We start from the raw sequence: 20,738 nt of genomic DNA, 5'->3' as shown, positions 1-20,738 counted from the left end.
GAACTCCAACCTACTTCCTCCAGTGCACTTACTTTAGTGGGACTCTAACCCACTTACTACAATTACAAAAAGAAGTGTCTTACCAAAATCCAGGGAATGTCGCGAAGAGCCTTACGGATCGGGGATCGATGGGTATCCCTGAGAAATCCTCAGTGCCGGCTGGAACCGATCAGGTCCCCGACTCCTCCGGTCTCCTTCAGCGAGGTCCCATCTGGGTCGCCAAAAACTGTTACCAAAATCTCGGAATGAAGAACTTATCGACACCAATGTGATGTAGATAAGCAGACACTTCTTTATTAACGGCCGGGTGTGTGAGTGAGTCCTCTCACGATCAACGCACACCAAATTTCAGAAAAATACACCATATATAGAACTTATTCATACATATTCATTAAGTATTCATGCATAAACATAATATTTCTCAAAAACCATTAACATATTCTCCTCCTATATCCGATTCTGCGCAGTAAAGGTTAGAAAGGTCCAGAAATGGGTCTGGGGTACGATTTGGTGTAGGTGGATATGAGTCGGTGGTTCGCGATCTCCCCCTGCCGAATTACCTTTTACTAAAAAGTGCACGGTTTCTTGGCAGGTAACCACAAAGCGTGTGCGCAGTCGACTCTCCCCAGTTCCCATTAATCCTATATTCTGACATTTCAATACACTTCCTACATACGGAAGACTAGTCAAATACAAAGAAAACCTTTCAAACACCCTAAATTTATTACCTAAGTTTAAACAATTGAGTCTAGCCCTTCTTCTGGCCTTGGTACGGGACTGTCAAGGATTTCATAACAGCTTTTACTGTGCAACTATAAGTTTCATTAAAATATATTTCTTATCCCTCTATATTTCTATTAAAAATGATTTCATAAAATCAAATAAAGTCTATCAATCTTAACTTATTAGCAATTCTGTAACAATAACGTGAGCAGGAAATTTTGGTATGGCAATATAACAATTTTTTTAAATTTCCATCATTCTTATCAGAAGAGCTGCGATAGCACCCCAGCACCTTGCGAAACAATCCACTTAATTTAGCAAAAATATATTGGATTTTGCAGTGGATATGGTATTTCATGCACCTTTTCCTTTCTGGTTTGTATTTGAACGGTGGTCCAACACTAAAAAGGTAGAAAGATGTAACTTGCTAATTTAAAATAAGTGTTCTTCTTTTCAGCTGGATTCCTTTGGAGAGTTTGCTTTTGCTGGATGAGATGATGAGGAATGGAAGAATGGTTGCATTTGTGGCCCTGTGCATTTGTTGGGGTTGCATTTGCAGGGCTTCCAACTTTCTGAGGGTTGCATTTGTGGGGCCGTGCATTTACAGGGATTGCATTGTCGGGTTTTTGCCCTTACAGGCGTTGCGTTTTCGGAGCTGCGCCTTTTTAATGGCCGTGCTTGCTGTCCCGTCCCAGGAGCACTACCCGCGCCTCCCGGCGCAGCGCCGCGGCCGCCAACCACAAAAATAACCCCCAAACGCGCCCGCCCGCGCCGCTCTCCGGCCGCCGGCAGCGCGCCAACCGCGGGGCGGTGGGCGGGCGCGCAGGCGCAGTGGCGGCGGCGCGGAGGCGCTCACTGTGGCGGCGGCGTGGGTGTGGGACCCGGATGTCGCGCATGCGCGGTGGTGGCTGGACGTGTCGGCGGCGGCCGCGGAGCGCGAGCGGCCGGAGCCGCGGCACCACCACCGCCAACAACAACAAGAAGGTGTCGGGGGTGGTGACAGGGGTGGCCGTGTGTCCCCCCACCCCGTGCCGCGGGCCTGTGAGCGCCGGCCCGGCCCGGGGAGGGCGTGCGGAGGCCTGGCCCGCTCCGCCGCACCGGGGCTGGCTGAGGCGAGGGAAGGCCCTCCTCCTCCTCCTCCTCCTCCTCCTCCCTGTCGCCGCCCCTCACCACAGCCACAGGCCGCGCCCGGAGAGCGGCCGCTCCGCCGCCGCCGCCCGCGGCCCAGGTAACATCCGCTCTCGGCTCCCGCCCGCCCGCCGAGGCCGCCCGCAGCGACCCTTCCCCCCCCCCCCCCAGGGCCGCGCTGGGGACGGGCCGGCTGCCGCTCCGGGAAGCTGGGGCAGCGCCCCCCTCCACCCCCGGGGGCTTCTGCTGGGCCCCGCCGCGATGGGTGCCCCTCGCCCCCCTCCCCCGCTTCCCCTCGGCAGCAACAAGAAAATCCCGCCGCCCCTAAACTTTTAGTGGTATTTTTAAAAAGCAAACCCTTGTGCCCTCCGGTAAAGGCTGGCCAGCCGTCCTGTCCCCAGTTCAACTTCCCTCCGCCGCTGCTGGTGCGGAACGCACTCTCCCTGCTCTCTCCCACACGCTGGAAAATGCCCTGGATGGTTTTGTTGGGAGCCGCTTCGTATTTAGGTCTTTGTAATCTGCCATCTTCTTTGCCGTAACAGAAAACAGTGCTTTTAACTGATTGCCAGGGCAGCGTGGGGCTGCTTGGCGCCGGGGGTGTGAATTTAAGATTATTCCTTCTTTCCTGCTCTTCCTTCCCATCCCCGGTGCTGGGGGTGTGGGATTTTGGGGAGGCTTGTGACTTGCTGGGTAGTTGAGTCTTAAAAAAGGTTTTACCGCCGAAGGCTGGTTAATTTCTGGGGTAATCTACTTGTGGGTTAGGTGTGTTATTACTCGGAGCCCAAATTGTACTACTGCAAACCAAGTGTTCTCAAACACATACGGTCGGGGTAGGATCGTGGTGTCTTTTGCCACCACTTCTCAAATTATCTTGGTCTTAGAATGGTGTGCCACTGTCAACAGGCAGGAGTGATTTCAGACTCCGTGGGATAACTGTCATCTTTTCAATTTTAAGACTGTTGTACTGTTGTTACTTTGTTCGGTAATGTAGGTAATCCCATGCAAGGCTGTTGAATTAGCTGTACTGCCCTCTAAAACATCACATGTTTTTGTACTCCAGCGTCATGATAAGTAGGCAACTTGTCCTTCTGGCCCTCTTATCTTGGTCGGATTGCTATTGGAAGGAGTTTCTTCTCTTCTTCTCACTTTGCATTCATGAACCTCTTTTGATTTGCTTGTTGCATAAGCATGCGTGTTTAATATTGATATGGAAACTTTTATTTCAAAGAGCTGAAGCCTAAAGAGAAGCAGTAAGTGTATCAAACTGATTAGAATTCCTTTTTTAAGTAGATGGCTCTTTTACATAATGCATTCAAGTGCAGCGAACGCAATAGGGATATGAGGTTTGAGAGGGTATCAACAGATTTAGCAGAGAACAAAGGTGCTGAGAGCAGATCGCTTGTTCCTGGTGAGGAGCAGCCTTCGCCGGGCTGTTGTTAAGGTCCTGCTGGAATTTTAGGACTGTTTTCTTATGTTGTTAACCTTGTGAAAAACTCTACTTTTGGTTGGGGCTGGAATTGCTAGGATGAGGAGAGGATGACCTTTTGCTCAGGGGGGACGCAAAGGGTGCCCTCTGGGAGGTGAGGTAGTGCAAGGCATGTATATCTGCGTTGTGGAAATAGATCTAGTTGCAGTGTAGTTTACTGCACTTCCCACGCTCATGGCATGATAATGTGCAGTGGTCTTCCTTCTCTGACCATACAGAAGCCTGTATTGAAAAGAGGAGTGTTTTTTTCAGCTGCATACTTTCTCAAAAATAAAAAGTAGAGAGAGGGAAGGGGAACCAAAATGAAAAATGCAGCTTTCTAGGATTTATAATGTGTGTGTATGTGGTCACATCAGCATAGTAGCGCTACCTTTTTCACTGTGTCCTGTCCCCCATGCATTCAAAGACAAGATAAGGATTTGGATGTGTTTTTTACTGTTGTAAGCATTTCTTGAACGAGATTTAAACCCCTCGAACCGTGTGCAGCAGAAACATTTGCTCCATTTATAGGATCAGTCTGTTGCATTTGTAAAGCGCTTTTGAAAGCGGTTGAAGTGTACAGGTGGAAGCTGAGAGGACTAAAGATGCTGAGTGCTGCAGTTGGGCAGTTAGATCAGTTTCTCTCACAAAGAAATGGCTGCTCATACTTTTTAACCATGGATTTATGGTAGGATGAAAGAATTGCCACTCAGAGTTGTCTTAAAACTCTTCTCCAGTTCCTTTTATGCTGTCACGTCTTCAGGTTTTTTGTAGCTACTGACAGTGAGATGAGCAGAATTGATACTGATGATTCAGATACACGCCCAAAAATAGTATTCTCGGGAATGTTAGCTCTTACTGTACAGAACAGTGTGAGTGTAGTACATTCTTAGTACTCGCTTGTTCTTTAATGCTAATTGTTCTTATGTCTACAAACATTTTTTTCCTGTTCACCCTTTGGGCAAGCAGAAAAGAGTCTAACATGCTGGAAAGTATCTGCAGTTTAATCACTTATATCTTCATCAAATCATGAGCTGCCTTTTGTTTTACTGATTTATTGATTTTTCTTTATCATGTTTATCATAAAACTTCTACCACTGCATTATTAAACAGCAAAACTCTGGAGTAATGTTTTGGTGGTTAAAAGCTATCAAATGTGTATGCTGCTTTTCTGACATCTTTGTGTTTGTCTAATTTTGGAGGTAACAGTTTATGCAAGAGCCTTACTTGTCCTTTATTCATGTGAAATGTTCTAGCAAGATGTTAATTTGTATGCTATTCTAATTAGCCAGTTTGTTAGCATTGCATTTACTGCCTGCTATCAAAATGCTGGAAATCTGTGACTGGCATGGCTGTTACTGGTAAATCGTGCTCCCAGAGCATCAATGGCAGCTTCAAGCAAACAGCTCAACTATTCTTATTTTATCTTAGATACATTTTTCAAGAAATTACCTTCATATTTGCAACGTGGAAATATGTTTTTCGCTCAGATGTTAGGAGCTTTTTTTTTTTAAGACCATAGTGGTAACTCACTGAAGTCATGGCTCATCACGAAGGATACTTTGCCTGCAAATTTGCTGACTTGCTTAGACCCTTCTACAGTGTGTTACAATGGATAATGGCCAAATTATCTTAAGATTCATAGCATAGATAGAAATCCTGTATTGTACCTGGTGAAGGCTGTTAGGCACGCTTACTTGCTTGATGTTACTGTCTTTAGCATCCCTGTATGTGTTTGTAACACCAGCCATTACGTGGATATACCAGTACTAAAAATTCTCAGGCTTACGTATTTATGTGCATCACAGAGCATTTTTGCATAACTGCTGCTATGAGTTCTCATAAAACACACAAAATCTGTGTTCCTATTATTCAGAATAGTTCAGTTAGCAGGGACTTAGAGCGCTCATGTGTTGAGGGTCATTTGAAATGCTCTGAGGTGACACAGGACTGTTGTCTGATCGGTTTGTACAAAAAGATGGCAAATCTCTCCCTGTTTAAAAGGCTTCCTGAGGCCCAAATGTGTCATCTGATACGTAGCACGTGTAAATTTTCTTCTTTGATTTTAACTTTGCAGGCTGGTTGGATTCCCATCACAATGGTTTATTTCAGGCTTCTTGTGCATGCGGTCGCAAATCCATCTTGCGTTCTTCATTTGCTTCTGGTGTGTCAGTATATGCTGCGCATTCCCTTGCCTCCCCAATTTGCCGCGTTTATCCGCCTTTCCCACCAGCGCATCTCCAGACCTTCAGTGCCGTGTCTGTGTCCGTAACTTCTTTTCTGAGCTGATCTGCAAGACTGCTTCCCTTTCTCCTTCAAAAGCTTTTCAAAGGGCCATTGCTGCCCTGACACCTCCAGGAACTCTAGTTCTAGTTGTGTCAAGGCTATACTACATTTTAAAATATTTTTTTTCCCTTTAAATACAACACTTCACAATTCTTAGCATCTTAGTTTTAAAAACTAAGTGTTACTTGATCACTCCTAGTCATGGTACTTCTCATGTAATTTGTCCTGCAAACAGTGAAGTCTGTCTCCAAAGAGTCTCAAATTGTCTCTTGTTTGGAAAATACCTAGTTTGCTGTAGAAACTTAATGAATAAAATATATGCTAAGAAAGTGACATGGAGTGGGTTTTGGCCTTTTGCCCATGTCTTAAAGTAATTATCCAGTGGCATTTGGACTGTCACATTTTTAGACCGAGTTTCTTGGTGAATTTGATCCCTCTGCAGCTGCGATTGGCTTAAACCCTACTGTAAATTAATAGGGTAGTGTATCATATCAGCATCAGGTCTGGATTAACCATCTTGCCCAAGCTGTTGGATTGCTGATTGCCTGGATCATAATATTCCTTTGGGTTACATCCCTGACTTCCAGCTCCATCCATAACCACCTGGTTTGTCTGTGTAAGCGTGTTATTTTATTTTGATGCCAAAACGGCACAGAGTAACTTCTCAGAGACCAATTTTGTCTTTAAGCAGCAAAGGTATTTATTTCGTGCAACGTTGGGGAGCTAGCTGGTTCACACCGGACAAACTAGCTCCCGAGTTTTCAGTGAAAAGTTAGGTATTTTCTACAGTTTTCTTGAGAGGCTACACAACATCTTTACATACATACTCATTTGATTTTGACACCTAATCATTCCATTCACAATAGGTGGGATCTAGGTGGAGTAGACCTTTCCATTTTCTTTGTTCAATGATTTCCTGACTTGATGGTCTCCTTATCTCTTTCAGGTGCCCACCTTATCTTTTCTAATTATTCAGAGTACATTCAGTGGAACCTTTTGTAATTATTCAGAGTACGTTCCTTTCTCAACACAAACAGAGCATCACCCAGAGCATTGTACCAAACTCATCCAGACTAATTTATATTTTTTTTTTAAGACCTTGTTCTGTTTCACTTTCCTTGTTTGGGATCGATCGTTCTCCCCAAATTGCAAAGTGTGGCTTTTGTGGGAAGGGATGGGGAAGATAAGTGATTTGTGAGTGTAAAAAGTATTCATTTAAGGTTGTTCTTAGTATGTAGAAAAGAATGTGAGTTCTTTTTAAGAAATCTGGATTTGTAAATCCTCAGCAAATTTCAACCATGTTAGAGTATTGGTAATGGGAATTGTTTGGAGGAAGGGATTTTTCAGGTAAGTTTAAAAATTGACTTGACTGAATGGCTAGGGCATGCTGACAAGGCTTTAGATGGGAGTCTTTGTATTTCTTTTAGCAGCCTTTGCTCTTATGTCTCAGTTGAGTTTCTGTATGACTGTAGTAATACCTCTGTAAAAGCAAGGAAATCAAGTCCATGTGTTTTTTCTAACCATGAAAAGCAGAAAAACTTCATTTTCTTTTTCCAAACCCCTTGTACCTTCTTCAGACTGTGTGCATGTCTGCCTACATCTGTATGTGTCTGGATGCTTTTCTGATGAAGAATTTCAAACTGGAATATACCTCAGCAACTCTCGGGTGTCATGTGAGGCCTTCCAAATGATCCTATCTCTTAAATACCTTGTGTGCTGCCTGAAGAGTTGTTGCAAATATTTGGAAGTCATGGCTTGTGCTGGTTTTGTTACCCTCGGTTTTTGGCATGTAAAAGCACTTGTTCTTAAGCTGTGCTAGATGATGATACTATCTTGCTGGTGCAGCTGAAGAGATACTGGCAAAGAAGCTGGAATATTAATTTTCTGTTCCATAAATACGTTGGTTATCCCTTTGGGTGAGATCTCATCAGCTTTTTGTACTTTGCTCAGTTTTTTTTCTAGTTGATCAGGAGCACCTTGCTTCCACAAATTGGAAAGCTCTTCTAGGTCTCTGAGCTAGCTTTTGCAGAAGATGCTGAGCATTTAAATGTGGTCTCTGTTTTGTAGTCATGCTAGTAAAATCATCGCTGTTTTGAGGGAGAAAGTGTAGTAGCAGTTGATCTGAGAACAGTGGAACAGTTTGAGTCAGTCCGGTGTTTATTTTGCTTTCCTGCTCATAAGATAAATGTAAGTGCAATGAGGGCACTAGTGTGAGAGCTCACTAATGTTACTTCCATGGAGATAAGTCAATAATATATTTGACTTTAGTTCTATGAGGTAGCATACTGTTATGGATGCCTGTATTTTTAGAACCTGTTTATATTGTGCAGGTAACCGCTTCTGGCAGAATTATCCACAGACATGAAAATGAGGCATGTGGCACCAGTGTTGCATTTTTAATTTTAGACAGCTGCTTCATGGTTTGAATTTCATTGCACAGGCTAAAAAGATACTTTACCCTTCAGCAAGGTGGCCGTGGGGAAGTATGTATGGAAGAATTAGGATGTATTTGTTCAAGTCTGCATCAATCTTGAAGGATTTCAGTTAATGGTTACTTATCACTTCTCTGAAATAGCAGCATGTTTGCCACAGATCATCAAAGGTGTTTCTAATTACCTGGCAATCTTAACTTTTCCCCCCTTCTGTGTTCTGCTTGCATCACGCTATAGCAAAAGGGAGAGAAATACCTTTTTGACCTTTGGTAGGTGAAGCTGAGAACTTTACTACAAGTGCTGTCTCCTGCTGCTGCTTTTCTCATGTTCCCTGTCTCTTCTCTCTGCCTCTTTTCCTCCAAAGCGTGCACTCCCCCATTTCTGTTTCCATGAAATCCCTGGCTAGAAGGGAAGTAGAAGATCTTTGCTCAGTGTATTTGGCCCTACCTGCTCCACTAAAAATCTGAGCTTGAGCTGTAATGTGGGATCACCTCCTTGGGCGGGCGATGTGCTAAGGAATGAACTTGAGGTTTCGTGCTCACATCAAGGAAATATCCAATCACACAAGCATGCTGCTGTTTTGCAGAACATCTAACACTCCATGTCTGAGGGCATGCTGGGACCTTATCTTCAAAGGCATCTTCTAAAAATGCAATGCATTAAGATTGCATTTTGCTTTTATTTGCACACATGAAAGTAATATAGTAAGAAGGTGTGAAGGCACCTCTTGAATGTGTGACTCAGGCTTGTAGAGCTATTTTGTGAGAAACTGAATTGGTGGCACATAAAAACTTGGCTTGTCTGCAAAATACAGTAATGCTTCTGGTGCTTTGGAAGAAATACGTCACAGCTTTTGTCAATACGTGCCAGGTTGATAGCTACTGACCTCACCCCCTCTTTCTGGGGATGAAAATGGCAAGATTAAATACAGCATTTCTGCAGATGGGGCTTCTAAAGGGAGGCTTTTGAATTAGCGTGCAGTTACGCACCAACAGTGTGTAACAGTATTCAAAATCCTAAACATGTGGCCCAGCTTTCAAAAATGCTGAACAGTCAGAAGCTCCCATTGAGCACAGTGGCAGCTGAGGGGTGACTCAGCATTTCTGAAGATCATTCCACTTAAATAAGAATTTATTTGCTTGCTCTTAGTCTTCCGAAAGTCAGCAAGCAAAATTCTCATTCATGGTTTTAGGGATGTAGAAGATAGAGCTGCCTGTCTAATTTTAAGTATCTCTTTATTTAAAACTCTCCTGGCTAATAGCTTTCTCAAGTCACTTATTTATGATTACTTATGCATATCTATCTGGGATGCTGTTTTATATTTAAGGAAAATGATGCTCTATTCTGTTTTAGCTGGCACGATTTTATGGATTTATGTGAGTGCAGGTGTTACCGATTAGTTAATAAGTTAAAATTGATTGATTCTATTTGATTAATTAATTGATTTTATAAAATCATTTAATAGAATTAAAATGTAGAAGGCTAAGGAAAAAAAAAATAAATAGGAAACTTGCATCTACGCAATAAGAGACGTTATGGAATCTTTTGTACGTCTTGTACCAAGGCTAGAAGAAGGGCCTGGAACTATTGCAATAACTCTAGGGTTGAAAGGTTCCATTGTATTTAACCAGTCTTCTGTACGCAGAGGTGTATTGAAATGTCAGAATATGAGATTAATGGGAACTGGGGAGAGTCGACTGGAACAGCTTGTAGGTACCTGCCAAGAAACTGTTAACTTTAGTAAAAGGTAATTCCGGCAGGGGGAGATCGCGACCACCGACTCATATACCACCTACCCAAATCGTACCCTAGACCCATTTCTAGACCTTTCTAAGCTTTACTGTGCACAATCGGATATAGGAGGAGAGTATGTAGATGATTTACGGGAAATGTTACGATTATGTATGAATAATTAATGAATATGTATGAATAAGTTCTATATATGGAATCTGATTTTGGGACCTGGTGTGCGTTGATCGTGAGAGGACTCGCTCACGCACCCGGCCGTTAATAAAGAAGTGTCTGCTTATCTACATCACATTGGTGTCGATAAGTTCTTCAGTCCGAGATTTCGGTAACACAGGTTGCCATGGAGAATGACTGGCAGGTTAAGCTTGACTTCTTTTAAAAGAGGCTTATTGAGTTGAAGCGCAAAAAAAAACCAGTGTTGAGGGAGAAACTTTTAATAGCTAGGTAAAATGATCTTACTCAAACTTCTAGGTAATTGTTCTTCTTTTTTGGGAGAAATTAGGTCCAGAAGCATCCTTACAAAAGAAGAAAACTGTTGAAAATGGAGGCGGGGGGATTTGCAATGTGGTTTTTTTTCCAAGTATACCAAAGCATGTTGTATTCAGGTTGAAATTGGAGAAAATATAAAGTAGGGAAGACTTTGTTTCCTTCTATAATTGTGCTGGATTTCTGTTACAATATTTCTTTTACAAGAAGGGAAGCCATACATTCACACTGTAATTTGTGCGATGTGCTAACTTTCTAAATTAACATCCCCTTCATTTTTGTGCAACACATTTTTTTCCAATAAATACTTGCCTCTACTGTACCTCTAATAACATGGAAAATTCCAGTGCAGTAGCAGGTCTTTGACTGGATGTGTTCCTCGGATACTATGAAGAAACTTTTTTCCCTTAACCATTAAAATCAAATATACTTTATTTACATTGCCAAGAACGACAAACATGTTATTTTCAGAAAGGCTTATATTTTAAGCTTACTCAGAAAATGTTAATGCAGTAAAATCATTTAGGTGTATTTGCTGCCAGTGTTTTAAAGTCAGTGCACATAGTTGGTAGAATGGTGTTAGTGGATGACTACCTGAAGCCAGAGCTGCTTGAAGAACCAAAGTAGCTTTTTGACAACATTAGACTCCTTTTCTGTGACCGCACGAAACCTGCGGTCCTATGTTTCTGGAGAAAGCAAAGCAAAGTGTAGTAATTAGCTCATTCGGAACTGAGAAAATCAGGCTAGCTCTTCTAATTTGTGAATTAAAGGAAACTTCAAAAGGATGAGGTCTCTTGGCTTTTGGAGTGATGATTTCATGGCCAGAAAATCACTGCAGGTTCTTAGCAAATGGAGTTTAAAGGCCAAATGTGTTAGGAGGGTCTATTCCATATCTTATACGTAGTGTAATTAAGGCAGTTCTGTTTGAGACAGTTTGGAAGTGCTTTTTTAGTGACTTCAGTTGATTTGTCTTGATCTAGAAGAAGCTGGATCCAAACAAAGACAAATGTGCTAGTTGGGATTTTAATATGTAAAGATACACACAGTACTACTATACATAAACATGTATTAAGCTAATGGCGAGGTACAGAAGAGAAACAGAGTTAGTATGAGGTCAGAACATAGCTGAACTATTTGAACAGAAATATTAACTAAAGGTGACAGATGATTCTAGTGTGCATTCATGCTTTTCACTATTCAAATTTTGTTTAAATTGATCCCCTTGATTCCCAGTCAGTACTTCTACTTGGTTTCATCCTACCAGTATAAAACATAGGAAATCATTGTCACTGTTCTCCTTTTCCTGATTCAGAGCCTGTTCATCTAATAATCCCTACCTTTCTATATGTACATACTATGTGTACATGTGTATAAACTATAATCTTTATTTAAATATTGTTGCTAGGGGGAAAAAAAAATCTTATATCTAAAACTGTGCAAGCAGTGTCTTAAGCATGTTTTAGCTATCATGGGACAAGCAATGCAGTTTTTCATGTGCTTTTAATATCCTGCACTTAGCTTGAAAATAAAAGAAGCAAAAAGCCACAGACTTCCTGAGAAACATGATCTGCAATTTGTTAAAAACAATTCTAATGTAGATATTTTTTCCTCCTAGGTTTTACCAAGAGACAGTACATCTAACACTTAACTTGGATCATCTCTTGTTCATCAGCTTGAAAATCATAACAGCCCCCAAAACTGACATTTGATCTGAAAGAAAAAGCTGTGACAAATGGACAATATGTCTATTACTAACACGCCAACAAGTAATGATGCTTGTCTGAGCATTGTTCACAGCTTGATGTGCCATCGACAAGGTGGAGAGAGTGAAACTTTTGCAAAACGCGCAATTGAAAGTTTAGTTAAAAAGCTAAAGGAGAAAAAAGATGAATTGGATTCTTTGATTACAGCTATAACCACAAATGGAGCTCATCCTAGCAAGTGTGTTACAATACAGAGAACGCTGGATGGGAGGCTTCAGGTTAGTACAAGTGAAAATCGGATGTTTTCCTCCTAGTGAAGCTGGAGCAAAAGTGAGTGACAGGATCCTAGAGTGTTCAGGAAGAGTAGCTCTTTTCTTGCAGCCTCCCTTGCCCACATTTGTAGGTATGTTTTGTGGTTGGAGCTCTGGACTGCTGCAGTAGTTGATTATTTTTATATTTTTTTTCCAAAAGGAGCAGAAGGCATTGGATCAGCCGTTCTAAATGAGTGTGTGTGTGGCAGTAAAAAGCAGGGTCACGTAACAAATTCGGCTGTTTATCCTGGTATTTTCACTACAAGCTTCTGTTAGCTCTGTGTTGGTCAGCAGTGTGAAGAAAGACCTAAGATCCCTTGCTAAGGTACTCCAAGGAGTCTGCACTGAGGATTTATCTTAGCCTTATATTGTCAGTATATAAATAGCGATTTCCTTGTTCCAGGACAGATGTCTTGTTTGCTGGCTAGCTTTCTGTATACCCTAGAAGCATATATATATATATATATATTTTTTTTTTTCAGTATAATGGATTGGCATTCTTCGACTTGTAAATTTCTTATAGTATAGTTTAGTGCCTCATTCCTCTTCTTCTGGGGCAAAGCTCCTTCATCATCCATGGTGGAGAAGGTGACCATACATACTACGTTAAGTACAAATTCTGCTTCTGCCATTTTGTATCCAGTATTTTTTCTTAAGAATCACAGTGTTGACTTAACCGTAGCAAAACCCTAATAGAAATTTATTTGTTGAGTACAGAACTTGGGTAAACTGTACACTACCTTTTTTTTTTTCATATTTTGATGATGGAGAGAGGTTATGTTGTTGTTTGTCCTCTTCCAGCTTTGCTCCTCGCTAAGTAAAGAGAAATGTCTTGCTACTTTCCCAATCAACTTCCGTGTCTAATTTTTTAGGTGGCTGGTCGCAAGGGATTCCCTCATGTGATTTACGCTCGTCTTTGGAGGTGGCCTGATCTTCATAAAAATGAACTCAAGCATGTTAAATATTGTCAGTATGCTTTTGACTTAAAATGTGACAGTGTCTGTGTAAATCCTTACCATTATGAGCGTGTAGTATCACCTGGCATTGGTAAGTAGACTCTTGATTTAAAATGGAACAGTGGGAATGAAATGTACGATGTTTTCCTTTTGAGTGTAAGAAATACAGGCCTAAATTAGAAACATTAACTTTTAATGATCTAATTATAAATTACTCTCATATGCTGTTGTCCATCTTCTTAATGGAATTATTCTTTTGCCTTTATTTCAGATTTGAAAGAACAGTTTGTGGCTTTTGTTTAAGCCTTTCTGTTGGCTTTGCACACAGTTCTTGCAGTTAATGTGTATCCTAGGAATAACTTAGCATTGAGACTTGTGTTACAATGGAGGGGGTATAATATGTAGAGTCTGTAGGACTGATTTCTAAAGGCTTATAAACTTAATGTTCAAAAATCATTGCAGATATCGATGTATATAACCCTCCACACCCTCTTTTCTTTTTCTTCTTTTTAAAGATCTCTCAGGACTGACACTACAGAGTTCTGGTAAGTAGTTCTGTTTACTATTAAATTTCTGTGGGCGCAAACTCTAAACTTTTCAGTGTGTACACAGTTTATTCCTGTGTATCTCCTTAGGAGGGAGTATAGACAGCAGATGGAAATGCATTTGTGTCTTTGGTTTTGGAAAACCAGCTAGGTAGCATATGAGGCAAGTATTGATATATTCTCTAAATTGAGGCTTCAGCTCAGCTTGTAGGTGTGTTTTGTTTTCATTGCCTGCAACTTACAAACCCCCACAAAAAAAACCACCAACCAACCCCCCCCCCCAAAAAAAAAAAACAAAAAAAAAAAACCAACCCACCACCTCACTGTTGAGTGCCGTTAATTAAAAAAAACCCAACAAACCAAACACCCAAAACCATGTGCACCTGTATGATGTACTAATTCATTGAATTAGGAATAATAGATGTTTGTGACTTAAGTAGTTTAACAAGAAAACAATGGAAATTCTGTAGTTAATATGCATTTGAATGAAGCGGTCTAATTTTCTTGCTTTCTCTGAAACTTGAGAGAAATTGGACATTAAATGTCCAATGGATGTGATTCAGAAATCTGAGATTGTGCAGCTGGTAACTTCTTTATTTCAAAATTCATTTTTTTCCTTCCAGAAGAAATTCATAGAGAAGGAAATTTGGGTAATTCAGTGTTTAGCACATTATTAGAAGTATTCAAGCAAAAATGACTTAAAACTTGTGAAGTTAACAGTTTGTCGGGTTTAGGGTTTTTTAACTTGTGCGCTCATCTCTGCTAATTTGTGTTGTTACCTGTGTCTTTTGTAAAATGATCCTTTTGTACAGGATCAAAGCTTACTAGCCAGCAGTTAAATACATAAGTGTTTCCTTGTCATGCTACTGTTTTTGCAGCAGGAAACAGAAAATTACTGCCAGATCTTAATACATTTAAGGCTACTTTAAAAATGAGCATGGGAGCTAATGTAGTGAGTTTTACTTGAACTTGCTCAATAGGATATATAGAAAGAAATTCTTCTAGTGGCGATGGTATCTTTATGTGGATTGTCTTTGAATGTGAATTTGATGTTTCTAGTCAATTTGGATGGGAGTTGCTTCAAATTACTTCAGGGGTGCATGAAGTTTTTTGTGCTGTGTTAATGAATTACATTGTTCATAGGAGCTTTATGTGTGTACTTAACATGTGTACTAGGAATTGGTTTGTTAGCATTGATATAATTTAGATGTTTGACAAAAAGCACGTTTCTCCCTTTTATTAACCATGTCCAGCCACACGGTGATGGACTAGAAAACAAAATGCTATTGGAGTCTGCTACTGTGGGACTAAACTGCTTGTTTGATAGCAGTAAGCAGAATAAATAGTTTGCTTTTCCATCCAGTTATGCTTCAAAATTTCCTGCTGCTGACTTGGAAGTGTTTATCTGTAATTTAGAGGAGTGCTTTAGCAATGTTTATATAGGTTAAATCCTCCCCCCAGTAGTTTCAATAGCGTTGTTATTGCTTGAAAGTAGCAGTGCAATTGTAGTGAAATCCTGAAAATACATTTGCTTTGCATGTTTAACAGTTTGCTTCTTCACAGCTCCATCAAGCATGTTGGTGAAAGACGAATACGTTCATGACTATGAGGGGCAGTCATCATTGTCTTCTGCTGAAGGCCATTCAGTCCAAACCATCCAACACCCACCAAGTAACAGGGCATCTACAGAGCCTTATAGCACCCCAGCCATGTTAGCTCCTACTGAGGCTAGCACTACCAGCACCACTAATTTTCCCAACATTCCTGTGGCTTCAACAAGTAAGATCATTGAGATTATATGAAATCCTAAACTGTGAAAATAGGAAAGCTCAAAGATAACTACTCATTTTTGCCAAAGTAGATCTTGCAGTGGAACTGTGCTGCTGCCATGCTACGCTGATAAAGTCTGTGGCAATATGATCTAGACAGTCTTGTAAGTGTTAACATACGGTTTTAACTCGGAGCAGAACTGGAGTAACTTTTCCTGGTGACCCAGTCTTTTTTTCAGTGGGGCTTGCACTACGTGAGTGTTACAAGACTGTTGGGGATATGCCCAAGGTTCAGTGTTCCAATGTTAAAATAATTGACCACTGGCAAAACATTGTGGCTATTACTGGAATAATTGCTGTAGGAATGAAGAATTTTATTTTATTACAACAGCAAGCAGGCCAACAAACAGATATACTGTAAGGTGGCAGTGTCGAGAGGTTTTCAGGCAACTCTTTAGTGTTCCACAGCTGACAAAACGAGTCTTTCAGTTTTAACTTGATTATTTTTATAACAGCCCACTGTACCACCAAAGGAACAGCCTTAATTAATATTTTCGTGAGTCCGTTGGAGTGTTGCGTTGAAGTTTTTCTTCTCTGTGTGTATCTGGTCCAAGTGGAAGAGTCTGGTTTACCAATATCAGACATAGCAAACCTCACACTTCACTCCAGCAGGACAGTAAAGCAGTTAGGTACGCAGCATCCTGCAGCCCCAGTGTAGGGAAACCTTGAAGTTTTGGAAGGGTTTCACATAGTCTTTGTCACTTTAATATCAGAAGACATGTGAATATAATGAATTTCGTGTTACTGAATTCGAATTATGGTGGCGTGGTGTTTTGATAATGTTCTTTAATTTTAGCTGACAACTTTTTTTGCTAAAACTAATGATGGTTTTGTCAAGCTGAGATACAATGTCTGTCTCCAGCAGAGAAAAAAGGATAGGTGGTTTAATTGTTTTGCCTTTGCACAACAGTTTATAGTCAATAACTTTTTCTCGTCAGTGCTATAATTGTTGGGGCCAAGTCAACAGGAAAAAAAGCTCATTTTTAGGTTTTAATTCAAGTTCTCAATGTGTTAAATTCTGCTAGCCACACTGGTTTGAGAGTGCAAGTGTACTTGTGAAACTGCCAATCAGTTTAGTGTTAATGGCTGAACTGAAGCCTTTTAAAATCAAATTCTGTTAACCTGTTCTGAAATATCTGTAGTTTTACTTTAAAGCTTAGACAATTCTTGAAATACTTACTTGGGAGGAAAAAAAAAAATAAAAATCCTAGTGACTTTCTCAGGAAGGAGTCCAGTGATGTATGCAGCTCTATTCAAAAAAATCAAGTACTGTTCAATATGTTTTGGAGGAACATACATTTAAGCAAGTGTCCTCCTTAGGAACAGTAGTTATGCTGAAAAAAAAGCAACTTGTTGGACCTGCTGTTGGCCTGTTTGGATTCATACCAAATCTACTCCAGCTGTGTTATTCAGTAAAACCTGTGACATCTCTTCTTCTTTCCTTTCAAATCGGAAAATGAGATGCAAACAGAACAAAGATGCAATTGATAAACAGAGTTCTCTGCATACTTCTACTCCTCAAATATTAAGGGTGTCGGAGTCAAAATTAGCTAATGTAGAGCATCTTGCTTCAAGTTTCCTAGGACACTCTGGTGGGTGGAAAAAAAAGTACTGAAACCAGACTTGTAGGAACTGTGTATTGCAGTGCCCTTAGTTGGGTGTATTTTCCTACCCAATAGTGCTGAGCTGCTCTTAATTCAAATTTTGGAATGTTCATGAATAGGTAGTGTGTTCTTTTACCAGGTCAACCTACCAGTATATTGACAGGTAGCCATAGTGATGGACTCTTACAGATTGCTTCAGGGCCTCAGCCAGGAACTCAGCAGAATGGGTTTACAGCTCAGCCAGCTACTTACCATCACAGTGAGTATATACATATGTGCACTCTTCTTAGTTTTCTAAAACCAGTTTCCAAATGTTCAGGAGAAATAGAGGATTAGAAGCAAGATGTGGAAAAACTCCCTTAAAAACTAACCGCTCCTTTCTTTTTCTAGATAGTACTGCAACTTGGACTGGAAGTCGGACGGCAGCCTACACACCTACCATACCTCACCACCAGAATGGCCATCTTCAGCATCATCCACCTATGCATCCTGGACACTACTGTAAGTAGTGCACGCTTCCAAATCACTCAATTCGTTTTCAGTTTTGGTGAACGGTGAGGGCTCATTTGTGATTATTCTTTAACCTCGAATCCTGTTGTTGTTGTTTTTTTGTTATAGAACTGCCATTACTGTGTTTAGTATATTCTGACAGGTAAATAAAAGAGCTTGATGGACTTTCCCTCCCTTAAAGCAGCAGAGATTGGAAATTCAAATAGCTATAGTGATGCCATCTATATTATAGATGTCTTACTATACCTAACAAAACTACCCTTTCCTTTCTAAACCTATTTTTAAAGCTTTGCAATCTTAGAGTAAATATTTCCTTTGCAAAAAAGGAAGTTGATTTAGAATGTGTTGTTTAGATCATTTTCTTTCAAAATGTGGAAGTTCCTGGCTGTTTTTATTTTCTAGAAATTTTGAAGTCATGTGTTAATGAGGTAAAAATCTACCTTAAGCTTTGGAAGATGTGTGTCCAGGTACACTAGCCAGTTTAAAAGAACTTTGTGACAGCTCATGCAGTAAAGTACTTCTCAGTGAAGGAGTTTTGCCACAGCCTGGTTCATGAGTACATTTGGCACACAAACTTGAAAATCTTTTTCATCTGCGAAATAGAACCACAACCTCTTGAGATGGGAAGGCAAAAAACAAAGGTGGTCAGATTTCTACTGTGCCTAGCATGCTAATGTGCATTATAAGAATATGGTGCAAAAAAACCCCCACCCAAATTAAAATTTTTCTAAATTTTGTGGCAAAAATCTAGAACGTTTCTTTATTTCCTAATACAGTAGTTAAGCAGATCACCTGTTTGTAACAGTTGTTATTAGTGGAGGGGAGAACATACTGTGAGTTAATGTTAGAATGGCTTTTCAGCTTGTATCTATCAAGAAAATTGTGGATTAGATACGGTTATTAAGTTTTGTTATTTTCTTCTGTTAGTATCCCACTTATTTGTTAGAAATACCAGAATGTAAAAAAACTTTCAGTGGTGCTGTAGATACTCTATAAACGTTTCTCAGTGCATGTTTCTTTCCATAATTAATATTTGTAACTGGCTGGTGATACCACATAGAGCTTTTCTTGGCTGCTGCCATTTCTCACTTCAGAAAGTTGCATGTGTTGACACCTACCAACGTTGTGCCTGTTTTGACAACTTGTTGCGAAAGCTGCTGTTCCTTACAATACTATGTTTAAGTCTTTCCTTCTTGTTCTCTGCTGCCTGTAAGGGACCTAGTTAGTTTATAAAAGCAGAGAGAATAAACTGACTGATAACAGGACTGTATTCAGTATTTTTTTTCTTTAGAAAATGAGTTCTCTAGGGCTTTTTTCCATCTTCAGGTAGTATTTCTTATGGTCAAGTCCACAGCACGCTGGGCAACTTGTTCTGTGATCGATGAAACTAACGAAGCGTGGTTTCTGGCTGATATGTATCACGCCTCTATATAGTGATTCTCTCCTTGTCTAACTTGGGGTAGATGTGAAGCCTAAGTCCTAATTCTATTACATCTCCATACTACATCTGGTTTCTGCTCTCTCCCGGAGCTGGGTCAGGCTTGGGCAGCATGTGGCCTTTGTTCCTGGGATACTAACGGAGCTCTTTGCTCAACTCAACTGAATTTTTAGGAACCTCTAAGAGTGTAATTCTTCTGTGGGCATCTTTCTCCCCTGTCAGTTTTGGCCAGTTGATTCTGAAATTACTGGGATTTATAGCATCTGGCATCCTCACAAGTCTCTCTTTCATAGGAAAACAAGAAAGAAAACCTTATTTTTCCTCCTGTAAAACAAATTGCGTGTTTTCTTTTAAAGGGCCAGTTCACAATGAACTTGCATTCCAGCCGCCTATATCAAATCATCCTGGTGAGTAAAGTCTAATATATAATGCTAATATCATGGAAATAAATACATTTCTGTTGACAGTTCTGATTTTTTTTTCTTGGTATCAAGTATTCTGAAATTTGTGAGATACATATTCAAAATGGGACGGAGAGGAACTATTTTGTGATGTGGTCTTTTGAATTCAGACATCTCTTTTGGAATGGTGACACAGGCATCTAAATTCAGTTTGCAGCCTAAGATTGCAATCCTCAAACTAACACTGAGCTGATGCCTACCTTGGAGGTGTCTGAACTCTGAATGTCCTTGATTCTAAACTTTGTAGGGTGTCTGAAGTTGTACAAATTTTTACCATCTTAGAAATGTCATGGAGCTTAGGTCACACCAAAGCCCTCTTGAATCTGTAATCTAGAAGTCCATTGCGACAACCAGATACCCTGAAAGACAGTTATTGCCCTTCTTAGTATTTTTGGAGCCGAATTCCTCTTTGGAGCTTTGCGCAGAAGCTTGCTTTTTAGGAGTCTTCATTAATGGTAGCAGTTCATGGAACTAAGGAGGTCTGGTCTTGTGGTACAAGCTAGCTCCATTGCAGGTGCAAGGTGGTATTCTGATTTTAACAACAGCAAAGCTATTGCCTGCACAGGGAGAGCTGCATAGTTGAAGAGCCTAAAAGTTTTAACTTGTTTATTCATTGGCCAGTGACAGTACCAGAAATAAACGGTTGTTAATTGCTGGCTGAACTGAACTGTAGCTAAACTGTATTTTGTATTATTTAGTATGTCTCTTTCACCCTATTCAGTCCTCACAGACATGAGTATTTATGTGACGATAAAAAACTTAAAGCAATTCAGGCACAGGTTTATTCTTTTCTAATGAAAACAGAACAACAGTTTAAGACAAGTAGGTGTGCTGTTGGGTCCTGCTGTTTGTAGTGAACGAGTACCACTTACAGCACTGGCAGAACTTTTTTTTTTTTCCTGTTGGCTTATCAGGCTGTGGTATTTAGGTCCTGTCATGTTAGCTCTTCTATTTCCCCTGTTTTGAGTACACTGTAGTCCTGATTTTCTTTGCCCTTCCCAACAAGCTGCTTCAGCGTCAGCTGTGTAACTGTTTTGTGGAAATTGGCCCTTGTAGTCAGCAAAGGTGCTGAGTCCCAAAATCCCCAGCGACTTAAGCTTGTGGCAACTTCA

General features: G+C 40.5%; 1 protein-coding gene and 1 long non-coding RNA gene across 3 annotated transcripts in view; one reads left to right on the top strand and one right to left on the bottom strand.

Annotated features, from left to right (window-relative positions):
* Positions 1-20,738, bottom strand: part of LOC119140825 — a 48,052-nt gene that overhangs the window by 12,847 nt on the left and 14,467 nt on the right. Inside the window, exons 2-3 of the long non-coding RNA XR_005101736.1 lie at positions 16,032-16,035; positions 2,286-2,288 (exon numbers count right to left, since the gene is read on the bottom strand). This is a non-coding gene — a long non-coding RNA (uncharacterized LOC119140825). The remainder of the gene's footprint in view (positions 1-2,285; positions 2,289-16,031; positions 16,036-20,738) is intronic.
* LOC119140820 (mothers against decapentaplegic homolog 4-like) overlaps positions 1,617-20,738 on the top strand; it is a 29,095-nt gene continuing 9,973 nt past the window's right edge. The window contains exons 1-8 of one of the 2 annotated variants that reach the window (XM_037372452.1): positions 1,617-1,951; positions 11,885-12,250; positions 13,156-13,330; positions 13,755-13,784; positions 15,348-15,563; positions 17,357-17,476; positions 17,608-17,718; positions 19,522-19,572. In XM_037372452.1, the coding sequence (XP_037228349.1) occupies positions 12,002-12,250; positions 13,156-13,330; positions 13,755-13,784; positions 15,348-15,563; positions 17,357-17,476; positions 17,608-17,718; positions 19,522-19,572 (952 nt within the window). In that variant the 5' untranslated portion in view covers positions 1,617-1,951; positions 11,885-12,001. The remainder of the gene's footprint in view (positions 1,952-11,884; positions 12,251-13,155; positions 13,331-13,754; positions 13,785-15,347; positions 15,564-17,356; positions 17,477-17,607; positions 17,719-19,521; positions 19,573-20,738) is intronic. The other variant, XM_037372453.1, reaches the window with a different exon arrangement.

Source organism: Falco rusticolus, chromosome W (assembly GCF_015220075.1).
Source record: "Falco rusticolus isolate bFalRus1 chromosome W, bFalRus1.pri, whole genome shotgun sequence".
NCBI classification, from domain to species: Eukaryota; Metazoa; Chordata; class Aves; order Falconiformes; family Falconidae; genus Falco; species Falco rusticolus.
Note: the sequence above shows the minus strand (reverse complement) of the source record. Positions and strands in the feature narration are given on the sequence as shown.